The sequence below is a fragment of the Vitis vinifera genome, chromosome 1, assembly GCF_030704535.1.
Source record: "Vitis vinifera cultivar Pinot Noir 40024 chromosome 1, ASM3070453v1".
Classification (NCBI taxonomy): domain Eukaryota; kingdom Viridiplantae; phylum Streptophyta; class Magnoliopsida; order Vitales; family Vitaceae; genus Vitis; species Vitis vinifera.
In genome coordinates this window covers 8,449,701-8,473,738 of record NC_081805.1, presented here as the reverse complement: position 1 = coordinate 8,473,738, position 24,038 = coordinate 8,449,701, and the positions used below count along the sequence as shown (strand labels likewise).

The following is a 24,038-nucleotide window of genomic DNA, read 5'->3' as shown; positions in this document are numbered from 1 at the left end:
TATTTATTTTAAATAAATATAATTTATTATATTTTATTTTAATTAATTAATTATATTTATATTAAATATAGTGCCTATTATTTTAATAAAATTCAAAAATATATTTTTATATCAAATTAAAAATATCAATTATTTAATTTCGTATATTATAATTTTTAAAATAATGAAATAAGTATATTTAAAATCAAAATAATATAATATTTTTATTAAAAAAATTAAAGTTATATATAAATATATATAAAGTTAAAACCGCAGTTGGTAACTACGGTTTCTAAACACTTTAGAAAAATAAAACCGTAGTCACCAACTACGGTTTTATGACGTGACGGCTTATGTGGCACAGACGCATTAGATCGGGCATTATTTTCAAAAACCACTTTATTTTTTGGAATTTTTTTTTAAAAAGCATTATTTTGGGTCAAAGCTCAAGTTTGATCACCCTCAACCTTCATCATCGCTAGAAGTACTGATGGGATGCATACAGGGTGCGTTGTCCAAGATGCTGACAATAGTGTCCATCACGTGTTTCTACATACAAGTACATGAATATATGTGAAGGTGGAGCCTTCTCCGTACCACTCTTTCATATCTGTAAACCCCACATGGAAAGGAAAACAGTTATATATATATATATATATATATATTGTTGTTTGGTTCCAAGGCCACATCTTCTTGTTGGACTCCCCCAAGAGCTCCAAGAATTGGAACAGCTGGCTGTATAATAATCTATGCCCACTTGCTTTGGCCACATGGGCGAACACGCCAAGCGAGGCTGTAAATCTAGAAAAAATATGCACACACAACAGGTATTTTCTACAATGAAATTCAGAGGCTGTAAACTTTAGATAAGATACGTGGATCGACGTGCTAAGCTGTTGCAGGCAGTAGACCCTAGCTTTTTTCTGGACTTCTACAAGAACCCTAATGATAAGACATCACTTGCTCCTTTACATTATTTTCTGATAAGAAGCCATTAAAATATGTTTCAAGAAATCTTCAAGAATGAAATTCAGATGGTGTAAACTTTAAATAAGAAGCATGGACCAACGTGTTCGGTAGTAGGCCGTTTTTCTGGACTTTTATAACAATCCTAATGATAAGTCAATAACAATAATTATATAGATATTAGAAATGAAAGAAAAATCAGAGGGAGTGGAGAAAGAATACTTTGGAAAGAATGAGAAACTTGACGTCTTGTGTTTCAGTTGTACATGCTTATTTATTTATTTAATGGAAGATCAAGTTTGAAATATATATGAAATCCGAATACACTTAATTTATTTATTTATTATGGATAATGGTTAAAAGAATACTACATATTCTAATGATAAAAGAAACATCTGATTAATTAACCATGTGAGAATTATGAATTAACATGAGAAAAATCCTATAAATGATGAAGATTTTAAGAAATGTTTATAATTTTTTTAATATTTAAATAATAAATTTTTTTAAATGTTATAAAAATTAAAAACGTTTTGTAGAATGATTGTTCAACGGGTTCTAAGTTTTGAGGAGATCAAATCCAAAGACTTTCATTTCTATAATAAATTATGGTTTGAGTTTTGGACTTCAATTATTTAATGTTTGATTTGGACTTTGGGCTTTGCTTTGTTTTAATAAGACTTGGGTTTAATTTGGATTTGATTTGGTATATGGGCATTGGATTCTTTTTGGACTTGATTAATTCAATTTTTGTGATTTGGTGTTCAAGAGATATTGATTTCAAACTTGATTTGTTGGGCTATACCATATCAGTTGACTTTTACTTTTCAATATGTGCTTTGAATTGTAATTTGATCTTTGGACGTTAGCCACACTATTTTGGGTTTGGGTGTTAGACTTTTTTAATTGGAATATAATGTTTGAACATCAGCTTTGGGCTAGGTTTTTAATTTTTAGTATGAGTTTTTGGAAGAATATTTAGATTTGACATTGAGTTTTAGTTATTTAATTGGGTTTGGGCCAGTGATTGGATTTGGGATGTTGATTTTAATTGGTTTTGGGCTTAGAATAATTTTCATTTTGTTTGGGCTTTCAAGATTTGGGTCTAGCATTCGGTTAGAGAGCTTGAACTTTAGTTATTTTAGAGTGTTTTAGACAATGTTTTCATTCAAAGTATTTTTAATGAAAATATTTTTTTCCATAAATGTTTTAGGCATAATAGCACCTATCAAGTGCTTCTTTAGAAAGTATTACAAATGATTTTTCAATTTTTAAAATTGTTTTAAAAATTTTGTCAAAACACTTAATTTTTTTTTTATCAAAAATGTTTCTTTTTTTATTAGTAGAAGCATGTTCTAAAAGTCCTATTGGGCTTTATACAATGTTGACTATGGAGTTTAGAGTGTGAGCTTGGCTTCATTAATTTAATTTGGACATTAGGCTTTAATATTTTATTTGGATATAATGCGCAGACATTGGGTTTGGGCTTGTTTCAAATTTTGATTTGGACTTGTGATTTGGGCTTTAGTAATTTAACTTTTAGCTTTAATGATTCATTTAGGATTGAGCTTTTTATTTTGTTTATTGATTTTAATTTCATTTAGGCTTTGCATGCTTTAGGCTTTGAATTTCTAATTATTTTAGGTTGCTATGGAATTGGGTTAATGTGATTCCGCCCATATAGTTTAAATTATGCAACTCATTTTTTTTTCCTCATTTTTGTTTATCCATCATGCCATGCCATTGTACATACACATGCTTCATTTCTTTTACTTAATTAAATATTCATTTTCCTTAATCTATTAATAGAGATTGAGTTTAACTTAGGCTTTGAGGGGGTGTCTTACACCTTCTGAAAGTAACTTAACTTCTGAACTTAATTTTAGAGAATGTTTAATAAAACTTAATACTAATTACTTAATAATTTAAATTTACTTAATAATTTAAGTTGACTTTAAGTTAATACTTTTCTAGAACTAAATATAGCATAAACAAATTTAGGTTAGTAAAAAATGCAATATGTGAAACATGATTCCATTAGACCTAAATTCTAGCCATCAATAATAATAATAATAATAATAATAATAATGTTTTCTTTCGTTGAGAATATCATGATGGCTTATATACATACATAAAATGTTAGCATATGCATATGAATTCCCTACATGGTAAATTGATGGAAGCTGGAAGCATGTGCGTGAAGGTGGCCAAACAGGTTACGGTTTGCAGGAGTGGGGGGAATGATAGGATTCAGGATTCAACTCCCTTCTGGTGGGATGGAGTAACAGCAATCACCGTGCTTGACGCAACGTATCAACATTTTCGCTGAGTCTATGCCTGCGAAAGAATTTTTTCTATTGTAATTTCCAGCACGTATGACTGCTGGCTTCTGCTGTGGAAGGCAGTTTAATATGATAAATGATAAGACAAACCTGCAAGATATGCGCCATGAACATAACCGTTGAAGTACTCGCTGGTATGCTCGCCTGTGAAGTAGACCCTCCCAACAGGTGCCTAGGCTTGTAAAAGACAAAAGTTAACATGACTGTCCCATTTATTTATCAAGTAATTTTGATGATGAGTTGGGGAGAAAAATAGGATTACCCTTATCCGATCGTATTCCAATCGGGAAACTCCAATAGGCCAGTTGGAGTAAGAGCCTCTGTAGAATTTGTCAGACCACCATCTAGGGACTAATACGTCTGTAGCTTCTGAAATGTTCTTCCCAAACATAGCTCTTAGGACGCCCATGATTTCAGCCTTGGTATCAGAATCAGGTTGCTGCTCTATCCTCCTTGATTCATCATCAGTAACTGTCACTAGAAGAAAATTGGCTCCAGGGTACTCCTCCTCCAGTTGCTGCAGATAAACCAAAAACACTTGCCTCATGACAAACTCTCAAGAACCACCACCTATAAAAGAAGCATCTACAGAGAATATTACCTGCCAGATTGTGTAGTAACCACGCTTTTCATGGGCATAGAAGAAGAACTCTGTTCCATTGCCAGTGGGCCAGAATTTATCAGGAAACTTGAGAAATATCTTGGTGTAAACAGCCATATCAAACTGGTAGATAGCAAGGATCTTCCATGGCTGTGTTATAATTAACCGCAAAAGTCAGGTTTTATAGTTTTCCTAGGCAGGGAGAGTGCAGGAGCATGAATTAATTTTCCTTTCTAATTAAAGTATACAAGTATGAATTGGGTGGGCAGCACACCGGTAAATCAGGCTTGAAATTGATGAGACCACTTTGAAGGACACCGATGCTGGCTGAGACCATAACATATTCAGCTCTGTAAACGGAGCCATCCTCTGTTTTAACAGTCACTCCATTCTTCGTATAGCTTATCTCATTCACCACCTATGCAATCAGCTTGTTAACATGCTACAAATGAAACTAACCTTGATTTCAGTACATCATAACATAGTGGAAGCCACCTTATTGAATAGGAGGCGAGGATCAGTTATTTCTCCAGATTCATTGGTGGTGAGGAACTGTTTGGCGACAAAATACACAACACTCTCATAACCCTTGGGATCTGCCACAAAGTAGGCATCCTCTCCGAATTTGGAGAATGTATGCAATGGTATCGAATTCTTTAAGCTCGTCACCCGTGGTGGCTCTGAGAACTCGTAATCGTAGGCAATGTAATCGATGGCCATGTCGAGAGGGGTAGAAGGGACCCTGCACAGTCAACTTCAAGATACATTCAAGCAGCGAAAACTTTGAAGCTCTCCTGGTATAGAATCCTAACTTGTACTTGAAATGATGAAATGCCAATGGGAATTGGAACTAAAATCTAAATTGAAAAGAAATGCTAGTGGTTTATATCATCCAATTATGATTAAAATGTAAAGGAAAACTAATTCATTATATGGGCTTATGGGGCAAGAGAGGGAACTTATAACCCCTGCTCTTGAAACCAATTGAGCACTGATACAAAAACCCGAAGCAACCTTGAACCAAAATGCTTTCCTCTTTTGACAAACTTTTAATGGGAAATCTGAAAATTGAGGAAAAGAAATGGCTATAGCATGAAGGGAAATTCCAAGAATTCAGTGCCATGCAAAAGAAGGGGTTTTAACTTCCTCCTGATAAAACCAGCTGATATGTCACATGTTCCATGTTGTCTCTATAGTCAGAAACAGTGAAGGGGAAAATTCCACTGGAAATTTTTCGAGGTTTGTAACAGAAAAGTAGAAACTGCTTAACTGATTTTTAAGGCGTTGGGATGCTAAGATGGAGATATCATCTTGTCTATGAGCTTTTAAATACTTTGAAACGTTTTTGATAAATTCAGAGAGCTCTTGAGCAGCGTAAAATGCATTTTGGGCCTCGGATTTCTCATAAAGTCCACCCCTGCATCAAGAATGAATACAAACCTGATAAAAGCAGCAGAAGAAGAAGATATATGATAAAGAAATGAAGAAGACAGAGAATTGAAGTGAGACCCACTTTTGTTTGTAGGCGTTAGAAGATATGTTATCATAGTTAGAGTAAAAGGTCGTGAGTTTCAGCCTGTTCACCATGTCCCAAATGGGATTCAATCGAGGACCCCCAACGCCTTCAACCCAGCTGGCTCCAATTTCCACAGACAAACCTGCAAAGTTCATCTTTTGGATCCGCCCACCAATCCTATTTGTGGCTTCGAGTATTAATATATTTTCTATTCCAGCCTCCGATAACTTGTTCGCTGCAGATATCCCTACACTCAAGGGGGAAAAAGATCAGCTGATGGCTGATGGCTGATGGAGTAAACGTGGGTGGAGCTAGTGGAGTTAATTGAAGGCTATGTGCTTTTCAGTCCTCATCATATGAAAAACAGTGGCAAGGCCACAGAGAAGTGAAAACTCACCTGACATGCCGGCTCCTACTATAACAACTGCGTGAACCTCTTCAGCAGCTATGGCGCTGGAAGCACTGAAAACAACTGCCATAATGGCAGTTAGAGAAGCCAACAGCACTCTTGTCTTGGTGATCAACATCCCTCCTGTCCTCAGTTCAATCTGCAATTCCATTGTTATTTATAGGCCAAAAGATTAGCCTGATACAAAGGGGCGTTACACTAATCATGGATTGGTGACTGTTGGATGATACAAAAAGGTTATATCAAACCTGAGAAAATATCCTATTCAAATTATGACAAGGATGAACTGTCAAAAATTAGTCATTATTCAAAATGACTTTCCAAATCATCAGTCACACCATTAAATCTATCATGGAACCATTTCAATGAATTTACCATGGATCCATTTTTCTTGGTAAGGAAAATTGGCAAATTGGCCTGAAAGCAGGAAGTACTTGTAAAAGTGTTATACTGGGTGGATACCAGAGGCAGGGCAGGACAAGGAGATACGATTAGGATGAAGCCTTTCTCTCGAGCGGACCTCCTCAGACTCGTATATTTTATATGAAACTCAACAAAGTGGGAGGAATCCTTCATATATTCTTCTAACTATTTGTTTCCAGAGGTTGTCTGCATTTTAAGGCAAAAATATGCTTCTTGTTTGACTCCAAGAATATCTTATATGTTAAAGTAGAACACTGCTAAGTTATCTAAAGCCTGCACTCTATAAACTTATAAATAATACGCAGGAATCGACAAACCAAGCAAAAATGTGTTTTTTGTTTGATTCCCCAATTAACTCCATCATTTTCCAATTAGAAAACCACATATTATATGTCAGCATATATTGAAGAAAAGATAACAAACCTTGATGATAACAACACAACATAAAATAGAATGAAAGCGGTAGAACATCATATTTCTTTACGTAGTTGGACAATAGGGCCTACATCTGCATGACACGTTTTCACTATGTTGAAAGAGGACTACAAGGAGTTTTCTTCTCACTCTATTATGATGATATAGAACTCCACACTATCTCTCAAAATTTACGAAGTTCTGAAAAAACAAAAGAAAGAAAAGTAAAGCACTCTAAAATTTACCCTTGCTTAGATCCTTACAAGAGAATTACTAAAGAATGAACACTTTGCCAGCACCACTTGGAGCCACTGATTTTGCAGATAAAGAACACTTTGTCAAGTACTTCAAACATAAATGTTAATAGGGAATGAGGGAAAAAAAATGGTACAATTGGACCCATCTAAAACTTCACCCTCCTTGTCCAAACTTCATCATTAGTTGTTCCGAATAGACAATCACATACCTTTACATAAATTAAATTTAGGGAATAACCTAAACTTCTTTTGATACTAATCTGGTAAACAAGTCAACTGCATTCTCAGTGCTGTTGATTTTTTTTTTCTTTTTCTTTTAACATAATGTCTCCTATATTTATTACTTAATTTCCTAATGAAGCAATACTTGCATCAATTTGTTTGCTCCTAGCATCGAATACTTGATTCTTAACCAAATGAATTTCCTATAATATACTTGATATTAATGTGTTTGCTTTTAGCATGAAACACTTGATTTTTAACTAAACATATTGCACTTTTGGCTATCACAAAAAATTTCAAAAGGATTATTACTTTTCTCAAAGTCCTCTAAAAATCTCCTTAGTCAAAGTGCCTTTTCAGTTACTATCAATCTCCTTAACTAGTGACGTTCTTCTTCCCTTCTTGAAAAAGTGAAAAGAAATTGAACCTTTGCTACGCCCTTGGCTACCATTGGGCTAAGATGCTCTTTAATAATATATGTTCAATTTAAATTAGTTAAGGTTCATCATTAAAAAAAAAAAAAACCTAATTCTAATTATTTCATTTTAAATTATATTTAATTGATTAATAAAAATATAAAAATCAATATTATAATTTTTTAATAAGTCTTTTTTTTATATTATTTATATGATAATTAAATATAAAAATATAAATATTAAAAAAAATCATATATGTATCATTATTTATTTCACACTATTAACATTTGAATTCAATAAATTATAATTTTAATATCAAATGTATCATCATTTATCTCATTAATCATATTCTAAAAAACTACTATCATTTCACTTCTAAATTTTTTATATTTATCATTTTAATTTTGAATGTTTTTATTTTAAAATATTAAAATATAAATTTATTTAAAAAACTAAAATATAAATAATAATGATAATAATAAAGTTCTAATATTTTGTAAATTAAAATTAATTTGATAAGATAAATAATAAATTATATATTAAGACTGATATATCCTTGCATATATATATATATATATACATATTTTTTTTTTCTTTATAACAATATCTATGTCAATTACATTTACAAAATAACTTTAAAATATGTATTTTTTTATTTTATGTTTTTTTTTTTCAAATATTTTCATGAATTTTAAATAATTTTTACTTCCATATTTTTGTTAAAATATCCACCGATATTTTTTTTTCAAAATATTCACCAATATTTTTTATATATCCATAAAATCTAAGTACCGATATATCCATGTTTACTGATATTTCAAACCTTGAGTAAGACATCATGTAACAAAGTTAAACTTAACTATCCCCTTGCTATCCCTTTGGTGTATTGATATTGATTTAAACATTCAACTCATGTTTCTTGCATCGTACATGACTTGGGTACATTAAGAGTTGCATAGAAGATACAAATCATGAGTTCCTTGTAAGTAGATAAGTTGTTCACAGTTGGTTCATGGATTTGGGCAATCCGATAGAGACTCTAGTGTACCACCTCCTAATTGGATGGATGACTTGTCTTGGCTATTAGGATGAGTTTCTTATGGTCATTGCATTAGTGTATGTGATGCACACTAGACAAGACCTATGATGAATCATGACGCAAAACTATCAATTGTCAAATCTACCAAGCTACTATACTACATGGACTCTCAACATTGAGAGGATATTGAGTTTGTGCCAAAACCAATAGGAGGCTTTTGACCTATGGGTGATCTCTAAAGTGGTCATATATCTTTATGGATTTGGTTACTTGTAATGGAGGCTGGTGGTAACAAGTATTTTCAATATAAGCATCATGATATCTCATGGGATTGATACAGTGTGTCCCTTTGGGTGGTCCAAAGGACATGTGATCATGAAATCTATGACCACAATAATTTCTTAAGTGGAGTTTGACATATGCTTCTTGGAGCTAAAGTATGTTAATTGATCACATAATAAATTAAATCTGTAACTCAAAGATTTGAGAGATAATCTTGATAGGTGATAACACTACTTTGTTAGATTATGGACACCAATTCATGAGAAGTCTGCATGTAGTGGATAGTAGGTTACGGACTCAAGCACTTGGTGTCTCGTTGTAATATACATAGGGTACTGAAATACACTTGAATCTCTGTAGTAGGATATTAAGTCAATTTTAGAATTTGATTATGAGGGAGCCAGTACTCCTATGGGTCTCAATGGTCCCTGTTTTGAGCTTATATTCATTGATGACATGGTTTATGAGGGTTGTATGAGTTTTTAGTTCACTTTTATGCACAAAGGCGTTTTTGCAATTCACAAGGGCGTTTTTAGTTCACTTTTATGCACAAGGGCGTTTTTAGCTCATATTAATTGAGTGTAATGTTTGGATTAAGCTAATTGATTAATTAAGGTCTTGTATAGTTAATTAATCAATTAACAACATTTTAAGGCTAAATTAAGTGACCCAAGCCCATGGTGGGCTTAAGTGACTTAAGCCCAACAGGAAACCTATAAATAACCCTTTAGGGGTTAGAGTTTCTAGGTCTTGCCATTTCTCATTTTTTAGTTCATAGAGAAAACTCTAACCTCCACCCTCGAGGTCTCCACCTCCACCATCTCAGTCCCTAGACATAAGGAAGATTCATTGGGTAGAAGATCTTAGGTGTACGAGAAATGCATTGAATCACACAGGTCGCATACAAGGGAACCGCATGGGATGTGCATAGGTCGCGTGCACGGGAATCACACGCAATGTGCACATGCCATGTGCAACGGAATTGCACGGGACGTGCAACGGAATTGCACGGGACGTGCAACGGAATTGCACGGGATGTGCACGTGGGTAGCTTCATGAGGAGATATTCTTCAGTTTTTCTAAGCATGTTCTTCACCGCAAGAAATTGATTTAGGAACATCTAGATCCAGGTATGAACATTTTTTTCTCTAGATCTATGTTTTCTATGGTATCAATATTGATTTTTGAATACCTGGTTTCCATTGCGATAGATTTAGAAAGCCTGGGATAGTTTTTTATGCACCCTATGAGATCCAAGACATGAGAACAAAGTAATCCAAGGTTCTCAATAGGTTAATCAATTGACTCTCAGATTGATTTCCAGATGATGACTATTACCTAATCTAAAAACGATGTGATTAATCTTATTTTGTTAAGGTACCTTACATGATTAGAAAAGACATAGGCATAGATCCACCTTCTTGGAGTTGTCACTGTTAGACCATGGCACATGGTGCATTTTAGGTACTTAAAGATCCATTTTCTTTCTCTCTAGGATAGTGGATGTATTTGCACACAACACTTGATGCTTGAGACAAATCTAAGTCATTTGCAATTCATTGCATACACTAAACTTCCTTTGGCATGCATTGGGATAAGGAGCATTATCCACTTCATCTTTTTCAACTTGTGAGGCTAGACATTCATTTTAAATGAAATATTAGACTCTATTTGGTTCCTAAAAAACTTGAGAGAAAATGGGAAGGAAATAAAATAGAAAGAAAAAGTGAAGAAAAATAAAAAATAAATTTTAAATCAATGAATTATTTTTATATACTTATTCAAATTCATTTAACTTATGATTTTTTAAATTATTTAAATTATATGTGATTTTTTTTTCTTCGTATTTTCTATGATGAAATTAAATATAAGAAAATTATTTTTCTTTATGCTATGTTTGGTTCCCGAAAAATGCGAGAGAAAGAAAATTGGGAGGAAAAATGGAAGGAAATAAAAAGGTAAGGAAATGAATATAATTTTTTTTCACTTGTTTGGTTATCCATGGAAAATTCAAGAGAAAAAAAAAAGAATTCATTTTCTTTTGTTTGGTTAACCACGAAAAAAAAGTTAAGGAAAAATGAAAGGAAAACAAAATCAACAATTTGTCTTAGATGGTTATTAATTTGTTGAATAATAAAATAAATTTTGTGCTCTTATTTTCTAAAAATCAGTTTTGCAAAACTATTGCAGAAACATATAACCAACCCACATCCTAACTCAAAAAATTGCTCTTTACTCACAAGAATTTATGTGAAAATCAATGCTTAGATAAACCAAATTCAATAATACTAGAAATCACACACAAGTAATCAAATTTCCAACAAATTAACACTGCATTTATGCTCTTGTATTGCAAATTAACACTGCATTTATACACTTTTTGTAGGACCTCTATACAGCTTGCTAAAGGAATAAACATCTATTATGCCTCATTGTTGCATTAATCCACAAGATGCCATTAATCCAATCACAAACTACACTAATCCAATGGCAAAATGGGTGAGCAAAATCTACACCACTCACCCTGGAAAGATAATTGAATAACATGTTGAAAAAATAGATGAATAAAAAAAAGTTTCCATAACAAAGGAATAAAAAGAAGTCTCCATAACAAACAAATAAAAAGAAACCCTTATAGCAAATGAATAAAATAAGTCTTCATAAATCTAAAAATATAATAGATCATTTTCTAATAGTCAACTATCATTCATGAGTTTTGATATCAAAACTTCACGTATAACCCCAAAACAAAAGTAAAACTAAAAATAAAAATAATCTCCATCTTAAATGAGACATAAAAAAAGTAGGTCCAAATTTAACTGACAACCAAAGCTTACGCCTATCAATTGCACAAGCAAGGAAGGCTCGAGTTGCACTCACATCACTGGTAAGAGCTTGATATGCTTTCATATGAGATACATCACTCATGCCTCCAATCTTAGAAATCTCTTCAAACAATTGATCTTCTGTATAATTTTGAAGGTTGCTTCTATCAAGAGCCGCAGCAACTGCATTCATTCCAACTCTAATTGACCTTAATTCTTCACTTACAATGTCAGCATATTTTGCTTTTCGTTTTTTTGTTTCTTTGTTTGACTTTGGTGTAGAAACAAATGCATCTGCATATGAGAAATATGTCTCAGTTGTTTCTTCATTTTCAACATAAGCAAATGTTTCATCTTTGATCCCATGTTGTGATGATCCTAATGGAATTGTGCCATCCAAATTTTGTTCCTGGGCCCAATGAAGTTGTCTTTCTTTTGCACCTACAACGAGACTTCTGTTGGTCGATCGGTGGATAATGGGCCTCTTAAATAGTAAACAAATATTTGTAAGATTAAGGTGTGGCCGGTTTGCAAAAAAACCAAATGGTTTGTTCGATTCGACGGTTCAGTTGTCGGTTTGAACAGTTCAATGTCGGTTTGATCACAAAACGGTTTTGTGGACCCCGCATTTCGATTGCTCGATGCGTTTCCCACTCGAATGGCGAGCTCGATTTTTATTTTGAAAAATTGATTTTATTCATTATTTGAAAAATGACTTGGAGTCGCCATTTATTTTTGTTTTATTTTTTAAAGGGTAAACAAAATAAGAAAAAAAAAACCCTAATTGTGACTCCTTATTTTGGAAAAGGCGGTCTGTGAAAAACCGGATCGGGTTCGGGGGTCAGGTTACTTATCGGGAAGGTACGGTAAAGACCGTAGCACCCCTCTAAGTCCCTAAAGTCGGGTCTCTACTAATAAAATGAAGCTGACATGGCAATCAATAAGAAAATCGATGAATACTCAAATCGATCATGCACAATATGAGAAGCAAAGCATGTATAAAGAATGAACAAAATATGAATAGATGCGTACCTGGGCGGCAATCACGAATGCGCTATCATGAAAACATGGTTAGTGAACAACGAACAGATATAATTAAGCGCGTATCAAGGAATGGAGTAAATCAATCATGCATGGCAAATAAATCCATCAATCCATCGATTAGTCATGAAGTCAAGTATGTGGGGCCCCCACCAAAGCCCGATTCATTTTTGCATAAATCAATCCCGCAAACTCTATCATTTAGAATTATGGAATTTGATTTTAGCTTATTTTAAAACATTAAAAAAAAAAACAAAAGAATTGTGAAAATTGTGTGCCGAAAGGAAATATGGCAACAAAGATTTATTGGAAAAAGAGACTTTGGAACCTAAGAGGTTCTAAGGATGAAGGAGGAGAGTTGAAATTCATTTGAAAATCAAAATTTGAAGAGTTATTTACAAAATGGAAATTGAAAAATTATTTTTGAGGAATGAGAGTGTGGGAAATTATTTTTTTAAAATAGATGAAAGGAAGAAGTGAGAAGGACACATGGCCAAAGTAGCATGCCTGAAGGTGGCCATGCGATACATGCCCTGGAGGTTTGATTGGATGCCAGAATAGTCACTGAATCAGGCCACGATGCTATGAGCCTTGCTTGCCCTTTAGATCCCATCTTCAACTATTACTGACTTGGCATGCCGAGCATAGAAATTCTTACTCACAACTAACCGACATATTCTCATCCATCTTTTCACAACAAAAACTCAAAACTCTATGGCAAACTCTCTGAACAGCATGTTATCCAAGAAGCTTGAATCATAGTGACTCTCCTTTGAATCTCTGTAGCCAGCTTTCTCATCCTTCTTCCTTTCTTACAGAGGTTATTGTGAGTCTGAGTGGCACAAATGAGAATCCCTAGGCATATTGAAATTACCTTAACTCCAAAGCCTGGGCCTCTGTTCTCAGCAAGTCTTCAGTCCGGGTCTGTCCGTGTTGATTAGGTCGACTCCATCCTCTTTTGATTGTGCAAACATGATAGTGATGAGTGTGTTGGCGACACCTTGATATTCCCATTTTGATGCTCTGATATAGAGAACATCCAGATCAGCCCTTTCCTTGGCTACAGTTATTCTTCATGCAATGACACCTTTGAACTAGTTGAAAAACTCCACAAATATCTATCAATGCGCCACGTGACGTCTACCTTGGAGTTTCCCACAATTGATTTGTCTCTTTGCTGAATGCAGGAGAGTTGCATAGGCATGACATCACCCACTATCTCAAATGGGGCTCTAAATGATAGACTTGTCCCAAGTAACTTAGCATATTCCCTCACCTGTATCATCTGAAGCAAGTGGATTCTCACCAAATCTAAATAGCCGGGATCACTTACATTTGGACTGGTGTTAATATTTCATAGCCTGCAGCTTCCTTTCACATAAATACCTTCCCATATTGATGTTACGATTTGTACAAACTAGAATAACAAGCTGCTCTGCGTCATGGACTACACTCGTCATCATATCTAACTAGTTCGCGCTGATCAAAGAGGTTTCCCACCATGCTCACAGCTTCATTGTGACGAAGGCAGCAAAGAAGAATCACATCACTACAGGGAGCAAAATTCTGCATCTTCTTCTACAATGCTTACACCTTTTTCATCATCTAACTTCCCTGTACTTACCCCTCTTTACAACACTTCTTCCCTCTTACTCTCATTTCCAACTGCTGCTACGGATGCTGCCACTGATACCATGGCCTCTTGAACACGAGTGGAATCCAGCTGGAGATGGACGCTGTGGTGGTGGTGATGGCGGAGGCGTTTCGCCGCCGGCGGCAAGCCGCCGGCGTCGTTCGAGGACAACTTCTCAATTCCTCAATCAACCCACTTTAAAGCATCAAAAATAATGGAGCATTTGTCTTCTTGATAGGGATACATGGACTCTCCTTTGAAAGACACGTCAACTCCCTGCCCTGCTGAAGATCGAAATTGTTCCATCTTTGTGATTAATGGAGAAGTCACCTGAATTGCGAGATCCATCTAAGCATGGCGAGACGAGCTGAGAGTGTTCAACAAACTCAACTTCCTCACATCATCCTCAATATATGGGTTCACGCATGGAGAGTAGGGTGGTGATCGGTGAGGTATTTGCACTTTACTGTCAACACAGTGAACACCCAGCCACATGCAAGCATCACTGTCACTGGAATTCCCATTGGAAAATGTGCCATATGGATCACAGTCCACTCTTGGAACAACTGCAGTATTCTTCTCAGGCAAATTGCACACTTATCCGCAGGCTTTGCAACTTCAAGAGCATAACGAAGACCAGCAACTCCAGTCTCTGGATCTGAAGGATTTTGGATACCCAAGAAGATCCCGAAAACCCTTTATGCGGACATCCTTTGAATGTTACACCGGAAACCCAAGAGGCCTGGCCACAACTTTCATTCCCTATGCTGGAACCCTCAAATGGCAATGCACCAACCAAAACATCCCACAACTAGATATCCAGGAATAGAGAAATATATAAAAAGGAATCGCTAAAACTCAGCAAGGATAAGAGACCTGAGGATTTATTAAGCAAAACCCTGTTTCAAGAATGACAAACAGGCTGCAAATTGGTGGGATGAATTGGAAGTCCATGATATACTTACCAATCTTCCAACTCAAGCACAAAGAAGAATCTAGCCAATTACAGGGGAAAATCAAGAATATGCGAAGGAGCAAAACAGGGCATTATATGCAAATAGACATGTTCAACCAACACAACTCTGTGGCCCTTGGCGTCCACAGCAAACAATAAACAGCATTCAGAGATCAACAAGGGGCGAAGCAAAACATTAAGAAACAAGAACATACCAAGTTCAAGATGGCCTTACCTGGAAGTCCACAGCACGGCTTTCCTCTGTTTTTCTTTCTTCACCAGCAAGCTTCTCCTCCCAAGTTAGTTGCACTCTCTGATCTTCCTCAAACAGCCTTCAAGATGCCTCTCTAAAACCTCTCCCATCACTCGTCTCCCACTCTCAAGCTTCACCCTCAAAAATCTCTCTGTCACCTCCACTCTTTAGTGCTCTCTCCGGAATCCTCTCTATTTTGACCTCTAAGCCACAGGAATGCCCTGCAACTTCCAGCTCTGATTTTTTCCTTCCCCTTTTTTCTCTCTCAGCTATCTCTCTAATCAAAAACTCCCTCTGGACTCCTGTTTTTCTCTCTTCCCCCCCAAAAATATCTCAAACGGCCAAGCCCCTTTTTCCTCACTACCCTCTGCCAGCCTCCACCCTCTCTGCCCAGGCGACCCCTGCAGCCAAAAACGCTCCCCTTCCCATAACAGAAAACCTTTTTCCCTTCTAGAAGATTCTTTCCCTTTACAGGTGTCTTCCCCTGATTAGTCCATCAATTCCACTATAGTGATCCCATATTGACTAATCTGGGAGTGACACGTGGCCAGAATGAGCTGCATGAAATAGCACCTAAATAGGGGTCTACAGGTTCATTGAGATGGATCGAACCGGAAAGTTCACCAGTCGACGGTCGGACTGGCTGGTCCGGTCCGATTTTTAAAACCATGATAGCAACTATCATTCTCAGATGCCCACTCACATGTCACAACTTCAATTTTCTCTCTCTATCCTGGAGAGTAGAAATAAAATTAGCATTCGTGAGTTTGAGTTTGATATGAAAGTTTTGGTGGCTCCATTGAGGGGATCATGTTCTGTTGAAGGTTGTTGTTGCGGTTGTTCAACTCGTTTCGGTAATCGATTCTCCTGTTCAACTTTTTATCTGCAATTTTATTTCCTTATTGTTTGTTTTCTGTCAAAGTGTGAGAAAATATAATAGATCAAAATTTGAATCTTTTAAAACTAGGGAGAATAAAAATGTCTACATACTTTAAAAGGAATGAAATAATTTTCAAATTTGTAAATCTAATCCTTAGTATTTTTACTTGAAAATTAATTAATTTTTGATATAGATGTCCTTCACCATTATGATTATTTAGAGTAGGTTTTTAAAGAAAAAGTTATTTTTACATGAACAAAGTGAAAGTATTTTTTTCAAAAAGAAAAAAGGGAAAGAAGGTTAGATTTCCAATTTGTGCTTTCAAATACCATTTTAATCAAGTAATCCCAAAAAAGAAAAAAAAAAAAGAAAAAAAAAAGAAAAAGCCAAAATCAAGAAAGAAACAGGTGCTTATTTTTTTATTTTTTTATTTTTGTCCTTTTTTTAATGTTTGTCTTTCTTAATGGGAAAGAATCGATAGAAGCTAGATTTGAATCCATAGGACGAGATGGCCCATTTACCACAAGCTCATGAATTTGGTAGCAATTGCAAGTAGTGTTTTCTCAAGAGCTTTTCCTTTGTGTAAATTTGATAGAAAGAGAGTGATTGACCTAATCTTGTTAAGGAATAAGATTCTTAATTGAAGGAGGCTAACCACATGGCATTGTGAAGTGTCAATGTTTGAGGGGGAGACCGATTAGAGTAAGAGGCTACCTGTATGAGAAGGGACTTTTTCAACCTTATGGAAGGATATGAAGAATTCAGAGTGATAGGAGAATCAAGTTTTAGCATTCCCTTTTGGCAATAAATGGAATTTTTTTTATTACTCTGAAAAGTAACTCTTATAATGTCGTAGAAACCTATAGTGATAATTTGTTACTGAGACCTAGTGGTCCCCCTTCCCTATCATTTTTGCCAAAATGAGCTTGATGCATGTGAAACCCACCTTGGCAAACCTTCAACTTTAGCCATGCACCAAACTATGATCCCCAAAGCAATCCCTACGTGCTTAGTGGTGAGAGGACCAATTTGACTAGCAAAATGTCCCAAGTCTATATCGAAACACCAAAGCCTTGCTCTCAACTTAGATAGATGTATTAGCATCATGACACTATGTTAATATCATCAAGCCACTGATAATACATGAGAAATAGTTTGGAGGAATATTAACCCCTTTTCTATTATAGAAGTGAATATTCAATGGTTCCCTAGGTGCATATGAGGTCATTGAAGGGAATTAAGCCGAATTCTCAACTTGTGAGAAACAAAAAAAAAAAATAAAAAAAATAGAGAAAAACGCACGTCAAAGAAAAAACAATCATACGCATAAGACAGTATTTACGTAGTTCGGCAATTTGTCTACGTCAACGGAGTTGTAAGGATATCACTATTATCAAGGAAGAATACAGAATACTACATTTGGCTACAATATTTTCTCTCTCTATAAAACACAGCAACAACACCACACAAAAAAACCCTAATTACAAAAGGTGGTTCCACAATGGGCTAAACGGGCCCAAGATATTTTCCCAGGGGCAGCGTCCCCGAACCCCCAGAAGGCTTGTCCATAAGCGCTCCGGCTTGGCCCTATTGGCCTAAGCCTTTGCTCTATGGACTAAGCCTCAATAAATCTCCCATTAAAAAACCACGCAAATATTATTCAAGTTAGGTCGTCAAATCGGATCAAACAAAACTAGGTTCCACAAAGCCCGACAATCATCTCCCCCTAGAGTTGAAGTAGGGAAATGCCCCAACATTAGTAATGAGCGGACATCTATGTTATATGGGTAGTTGGGATACGGACATCTAACAAGAGGTAGGCCTCCATGGCAATATTCTGCAACACTGTGGCACCAAAAGAAATATGGAGTTCATAAGCATAATTGGAGTATTGACACAATCATGCATTACTGTCTAGATGTAGGAAGCGCCTAATGCTATGGTAGTGGAGATTTGTCTTGGTAATGTGGCACCTGACAAGTGGCAATGTATGATTGATCAAGCCACAAATGATGCTTATGCCTGCAAATAGGTAACCAATGACTGGCCCATATGTAACTTGTAAGACATCAATGAATAGAATACATGGCAACAGAGTTCCATTTTCCTGTGAGAATATAAGATTTCCAGAATCATTTTTCTGCAATTTTTTCTCAACGTATTAATTAAACCTCTATTAGAAACTTTTCTGTATTACAGGTAACTAGAACTTTCACTTGTTTACTTCAACCATTAACCTTATCTATACTCCCCCCCTGCCCTCTCCCTCATAATGTAAGCGAACCTGTTCTCACATAGCTTGCCACACAGTTGATTTCTAAACGAATAATTACAGTGAATTCTCATTATTGGTTATAGATAGAACTTAGAAGGCAAAAATGAGGAGGGGAGCTGGGGCGGTACTATGAGGTGTGTCCATCACACAACATCAATATTTTTGATCTATTTGGGAGGGTGGTGGTGTTGCCTGTGTTATGACATTTGTCTATCACATAACTAATGCCACCAACAAGGGCCTTTCAAATCCTTTAAATCCATCCATCCCAACTGATGTGGTGAATTTTATTTTATTTTTGAACAAATAAGGGTTGATTTATTTTGAAATTAATTAAGAAGTAAGTGCTGTAGTGTACCTTGGTGCCCTTTTTGGCACTTTTCAATACAATTGCTTCTTATCTATCAAAAAAAAAAAAAAAAAAAAGTGCTGTAAGTGAACTGCCGATTTTCTAGTGGTTAATTTGAGTGGTTGTCCCACAAACAACTTTTTATTTTATGTAAAAGAAAAAGCAAGAAAAAAAAATACAGGAAAGCAAACAAAACTTCTTCAAAACCCAACAACGTTGACATCACAAAACAGAAACAATGTTTTCTTTTCATTACTATAGTTTCTGGATGAGAGAAAGCAAGAGAAAAGACGAGAACAAACAAATTGAACCAGTTAGGGGCAAGAAAATTCAAAAACCAAGAATCAGAGCTCTTCCAGGATAGAAGTTACTGATTGAAATCAATGGACCTCCTATACAGCATTGAAGCCCCCAAATGCAAGGCCTGTGACACAAGACACAAACCTTGAGGGAAAGTGATTCTAATGTCTCCATACTGTAGGAGACTCAGTGAATTAATCACTACATAGCATGTATATGGTCATGATTTCTTTCACAGCATTGTATAAGACAAATGTTTGAACACCATGCATATGCACAGATTTAACATGTCTTTCTTTTGTAGTTTAGCTCACTGGCAACAATAGATTCACTCACATTCATACATAAACAGATAAATACACACAAATATAGTTTAGGTAAGTGGCAAGTGCATGCATGTGTAAAGTGTATCAGTACAATACCCTTTCAGTGGTGGGGAATAAGAGAAATCATATTTTAAGTTCTTTATCAGATTTTGTTAGTGCAAGCTCCTCTCTTGATGCAGTTGGTAATCATTTTTGCAGAGTCAATACCTGAGACAGGATTTCTTGTATTAGAACCTTCCCTATATGTAGGAGCTGGTTTACATCAAAGGGCCAATTACTAAGACTGCAAAACCTGCAAAGTAGGCGCCATGAACATAACCATAGTAGGCTGCACTAGTGTGTTCGCCTGTGAAATATACTCTTCCAACCGGTGCCTACAATATATATATATATATATATATATATATATATATATATATATATATATATATATATATATTTAGAGTGTAAATATGAGAATGATGCATAAAGAAGTGTACTGATCAGTCATCACTATAATGGTGATGAGTTTGGAAAACCTGTCAACGAGGAAAAAATGGTGAGGAGCTTGGAATGTGGAACTTATGTTAGTAACTATAAATTAAGGTGTTACCTAGCCTATCAAAATAAATAAATAAAAGGAAAGAGAAAAAAATGGGGTTTAACCAGGATCATTTTGTCAATTCAACAAAATATTGATCCCCACCATTTAGGGTTTGTATGAAATCTAGAATCATTTCAGAGTTGTTCCAGAAATATAAGAATATTAATTTTGTTTCCCCTGAAAATTGCAGATATATCTCAATATTCAGAATAGTCATGTATTAGAGAACTATTTGGAGTAATTGCATTGGCTTGAGCAATGACAAATTCAGGTACTTTCTTCTCTTTCTTTTCTTTCTTATCTTCTTTGTGTCTTTTTTAATTTATTATATAAATTTATTTATCATTTAGTTATGTTAGAAAACTTTTTATCATTATCGTTTCCAAAATACTCCTCTCTCTTCTTGTTTAGTTAAATTTTTTGCTTTCAAAATCAATAACTGATTTCATGCTGATAGATTCTAATAAATGGAACAACCTTTATCTGATTGAATTGGTGATGACCAACTCCAATTGGCCAGTTGGAGTAACTGCCCTTGTAGAATCTGTTTGACCACCATCTAGGGACTAATATATCTGTAGCTTCTGGAATTTGTTTCCCAAACATGTTTCGCAAGATAGCCTTGATCTCTTCCCTGGTCTCAGAATCTGACTGCTGCTCCAATCTTCTTGATTCGTCATCAGTAACTGACACTAAAAGAACATTCTCTCCAGGGAACTCCCTTTCTAGATGCTACAAATACACATTTTGATCAAATGTGATTGCATTTTGAAGAACAATTTTTGAAGAAAACAGCATGAACTGAATTACCTGCCAAACCGGGTAGTAACCACGCTTTTTGTGAGCATACAAGAAGAATTCTGAGCCATTGCCACTTGGTCAAAACTTGTAAGGAAACTTGAGGAATATTTTGGTATAGATAGCCATATTAAACTGGTCCATAGCAAGGATCTTCCATTGCTGTTGCATCATTGGATAAATTTTCAAGGTCAAGTCAGTTCTGTAGGTTTCGTAGCAAAGGGAAAAAGAAAATATAGGGTTATTACTTATCACTGGACTTATATAACATACTGGCAAAGAAGGATGGAATTTGATGAGATCATTCTGAAGGACACCAAGACTGACGGAGACAATGACATAGTCAGCTCTGAACACCAAGCCATCCTCTGTCTTGACAGTCACACCTGTTGGGGAATGGCTTATTTCAGTCACTACCTGAGATGAGTTTGTTCATCAAGAGTTGGAAGTAGTAGTCAGCCGGATTAGATCAGGTAATATGATATAACAAGGTGATATAAGCTTCTAATGACCTTCTTAAGTTAAAGGCGAGGATCAGTTAATTGTCCAGCTGCTTTTGTGTTGAGAAACTGCTCGGCCACATAATCAACAACACTCATAACCCCTTGGATCTGCAACAAAATAACTGTCCTCACCAAATTTGGAGTATGTAGGAGATGGCTCAGAGTTCAGCAAGCTATTGACTCGTGGTGGCTCCGCACCCTCAAAATCACACAGGTAGTAGTCAATGACCATCTCAAGTGGTGTTTTGGGAAAACTGAGAATTCAGTTCAACAAAAGTTCAGTATTTATTTTATCAATATGATTGAAAGGTTTTATATGTGTCCGATTCTTAAGAAAGTTTAATTCATTGGAGCAACGGAAAATTTTTCAGGGATGTTAATGATGCTGCAGAAATTGGCTGAGGGCACATGGCTGAGTACTAAATTTGGGCATTCCGGTGTTTGGGCATTTGGTAAGTAGGAAAGAATTTGGAAATGGATATTTTGTCATTGAAATGAAATATTATTAATGAAGTAGTCATTTCAATATTGATTGTAACATTTGAATGTCCTGATTGTGAATAAGTAAAGTTAGGTGTCGTCAAAAGTAGTTCTCATTTCTCTCATAAAGTTTTGACATATATAATTTATGAAATTAAGTAGATGATAACAATGTTTTTTTCCCTCTCTACAAACTTTAAAGATATGTTTGTTCCTGAAAAATACTAAGGAAAGAAAACAAATACAAAGAAAAATGATTTTTTCATATTTGGTTGTCCTATGAAAAAAAAAAATCAAATATAAGTATAATTAATTAAAAACTTATATATTTTTAAATTATTTAATCTTTATATTGATGAATTAAAATAAATAAAATAAATTTGAAGTAACAAAAAAATAATAATTTATTGGCTTTTAATTTTTTTTTTTTCTTTCACTTTTTCTTTCCTTCTATTTTTCCTTTATATTTTTTTTCTTTTGTGTTTTCCTCAAATTTTCTAGGAACCAAATATAGCCTAAATCTTATATATGCAGAAGATATTATTGGAGATAACTGAGTCTTTTAGGTTGGTGAGTTCAGAGGAGATATTTATTCCAAAAGACTTATTAGGAGAGAGTAGCTAGGTTGATAGCAGATGGTTCCTTTTCTATCTTTTGTATATCCAAATGAAGGGCTGTTTCCTTTAATTCTCATTTCTGACCCTCTGGGATATCCATATTTTGTCGACACATATAAAGCACTAAAATGATGAAGACAGGAACCATAGCATAGCCGCAAAAAAATAAATAAAATAAAATAGCCCATCCCTTCAAACAACAGTATATGTCAGACTTCTAATTCAACTAAGTCCAGTTTTTCTTACAATGAAACATGTGAATCCCATAAAAAATTTACTTGTTTGGGGCTAATAAGAGGGAAGAATATTCAGAAAGAAAGAAAGGAGAGAAAAGTGAATATTGACTGGAAACACTTGCAGAGGGTATTTATCAATGTTTTAAAAACCGGACCGGACCGGCCGGTCCGACTGTCGATCGGTCACCATTCTGGTCCGATCCGGTCATTTGGACCGGATTGAGATCAAACCGGTCTTAAATCCGGTAACTCGAAAGAGTTCCGAACATTACCATGATGACAATCAGGGAAGCCAACAACCATTTTCTTCTTATGTCCATCTCTGCCTGATCTTCTTCTACGGGTTCCTACCCTGATTCCTTTCTCATTTATATAGGATAAATGAGTTCATGACAAGAGGAGACAATGGACAATAAGAAAAAGAAAAAAGCGAACTTGAAAAGAAGAACTCATGCCTTGAGCGTCCTGAAAGATGGTATTAAAAAAGGATGGATGCCAACTTTCTTTAAAAGAACAAGGGAAATTGGAATAGATGTAATAGAATAAAAATATATGAACAAATACGGGTGACTTTCTAGTTTTTGAATACAAAACAGATTAAATACATTTTATTTTAAACGAAGGAAATTATAATTCTTCTTTTCATCTGTCTTCTCAAGAATTTCATTCGGTCAAAAGATTTTATCTTAATTTTCAACATAATTTTAGTATTGTAAGAATTTTTGTTTGTTTGATTTGATCTTTACATTAAAATCACTTAACTTTTACTATTTTATGTGTTTTATTTTTTTGGGTTTTAATCAATATATTCTTGCAATTATTTTCTTTCATATTTTTTTTTTTTGGTTTATAGGATAGTATCTTTTACTTATTTATTTGATGATAATATTGAGAAATTAAATCAAACAAGGAATTCTTATTCTTCCATATTTATATTGATGATAATATCAAGAAATTAAATCAAATAAGGAGCTTTTATTTTTCCATATTTATAACATTTTCCACATACTTTAAAAGAGCCAAAATCAAGAGAAAACCAAGTGCTCATTTTTGGTCCTTTTTCAGTGCATGTCTTTTTTAATTCTTTTGTCCTTTTTTTTTTCTTTCTCAGCAGCCAA

General features: G+C 34.9%; 1 protein-coding gene and 1 pseudogene across 2 annotated transcripts; both read right to left on the bottom strand.

Moving 5' to 3' along the window:
- Positions 1-3,045: 3,045 nt before the first annotated feature.
- Positions 3,046-15,966, bottom strand: LOC100260168 (polyamine oxidase 1). Of its 2 annotated transcripts, none has more exons than XM_059739979.1 (10): positions 11,747-15,966; positions 5,802-5,952; positions 5,402-5,651; positions 5,159-5,305; positions 4,384-4,630; positions 4,163-4,306; positions 3,889-4,038; positions 3,550-3,804; positions 3,378-3,459; positions 3,046-3,282 (listed from the first exon to the last, which is right to left on the bottom strand). In XM_059739979.1, the coding sequence occupies exons 1-10, from the start codon at positions 11,882-11,884 to the stop codon at positions 3,203-3,205; spliced, it is 1,644 nt and encodes a 547-aa protein (XP_059595962.1). In that variant the 5' UTR covers positions 11,885-15,966; the 3' UTR covers positions 3,046-3,202. The 2 variants fall into 2 exon arrangements, with proteins under 2 accessions (XP_059595962.1, XP_010651220.2); XM_010652918.3 differs by having other exon boundaries at positions 15,556-15,966.
- On the bottom strand, positions 13,315-23,110 carry LOC100249930 (polyamine oxidase 1-like; annotated as a pseudogene).
- Positions 23,111-24,038: the final 928 nt, after the last annotated feature.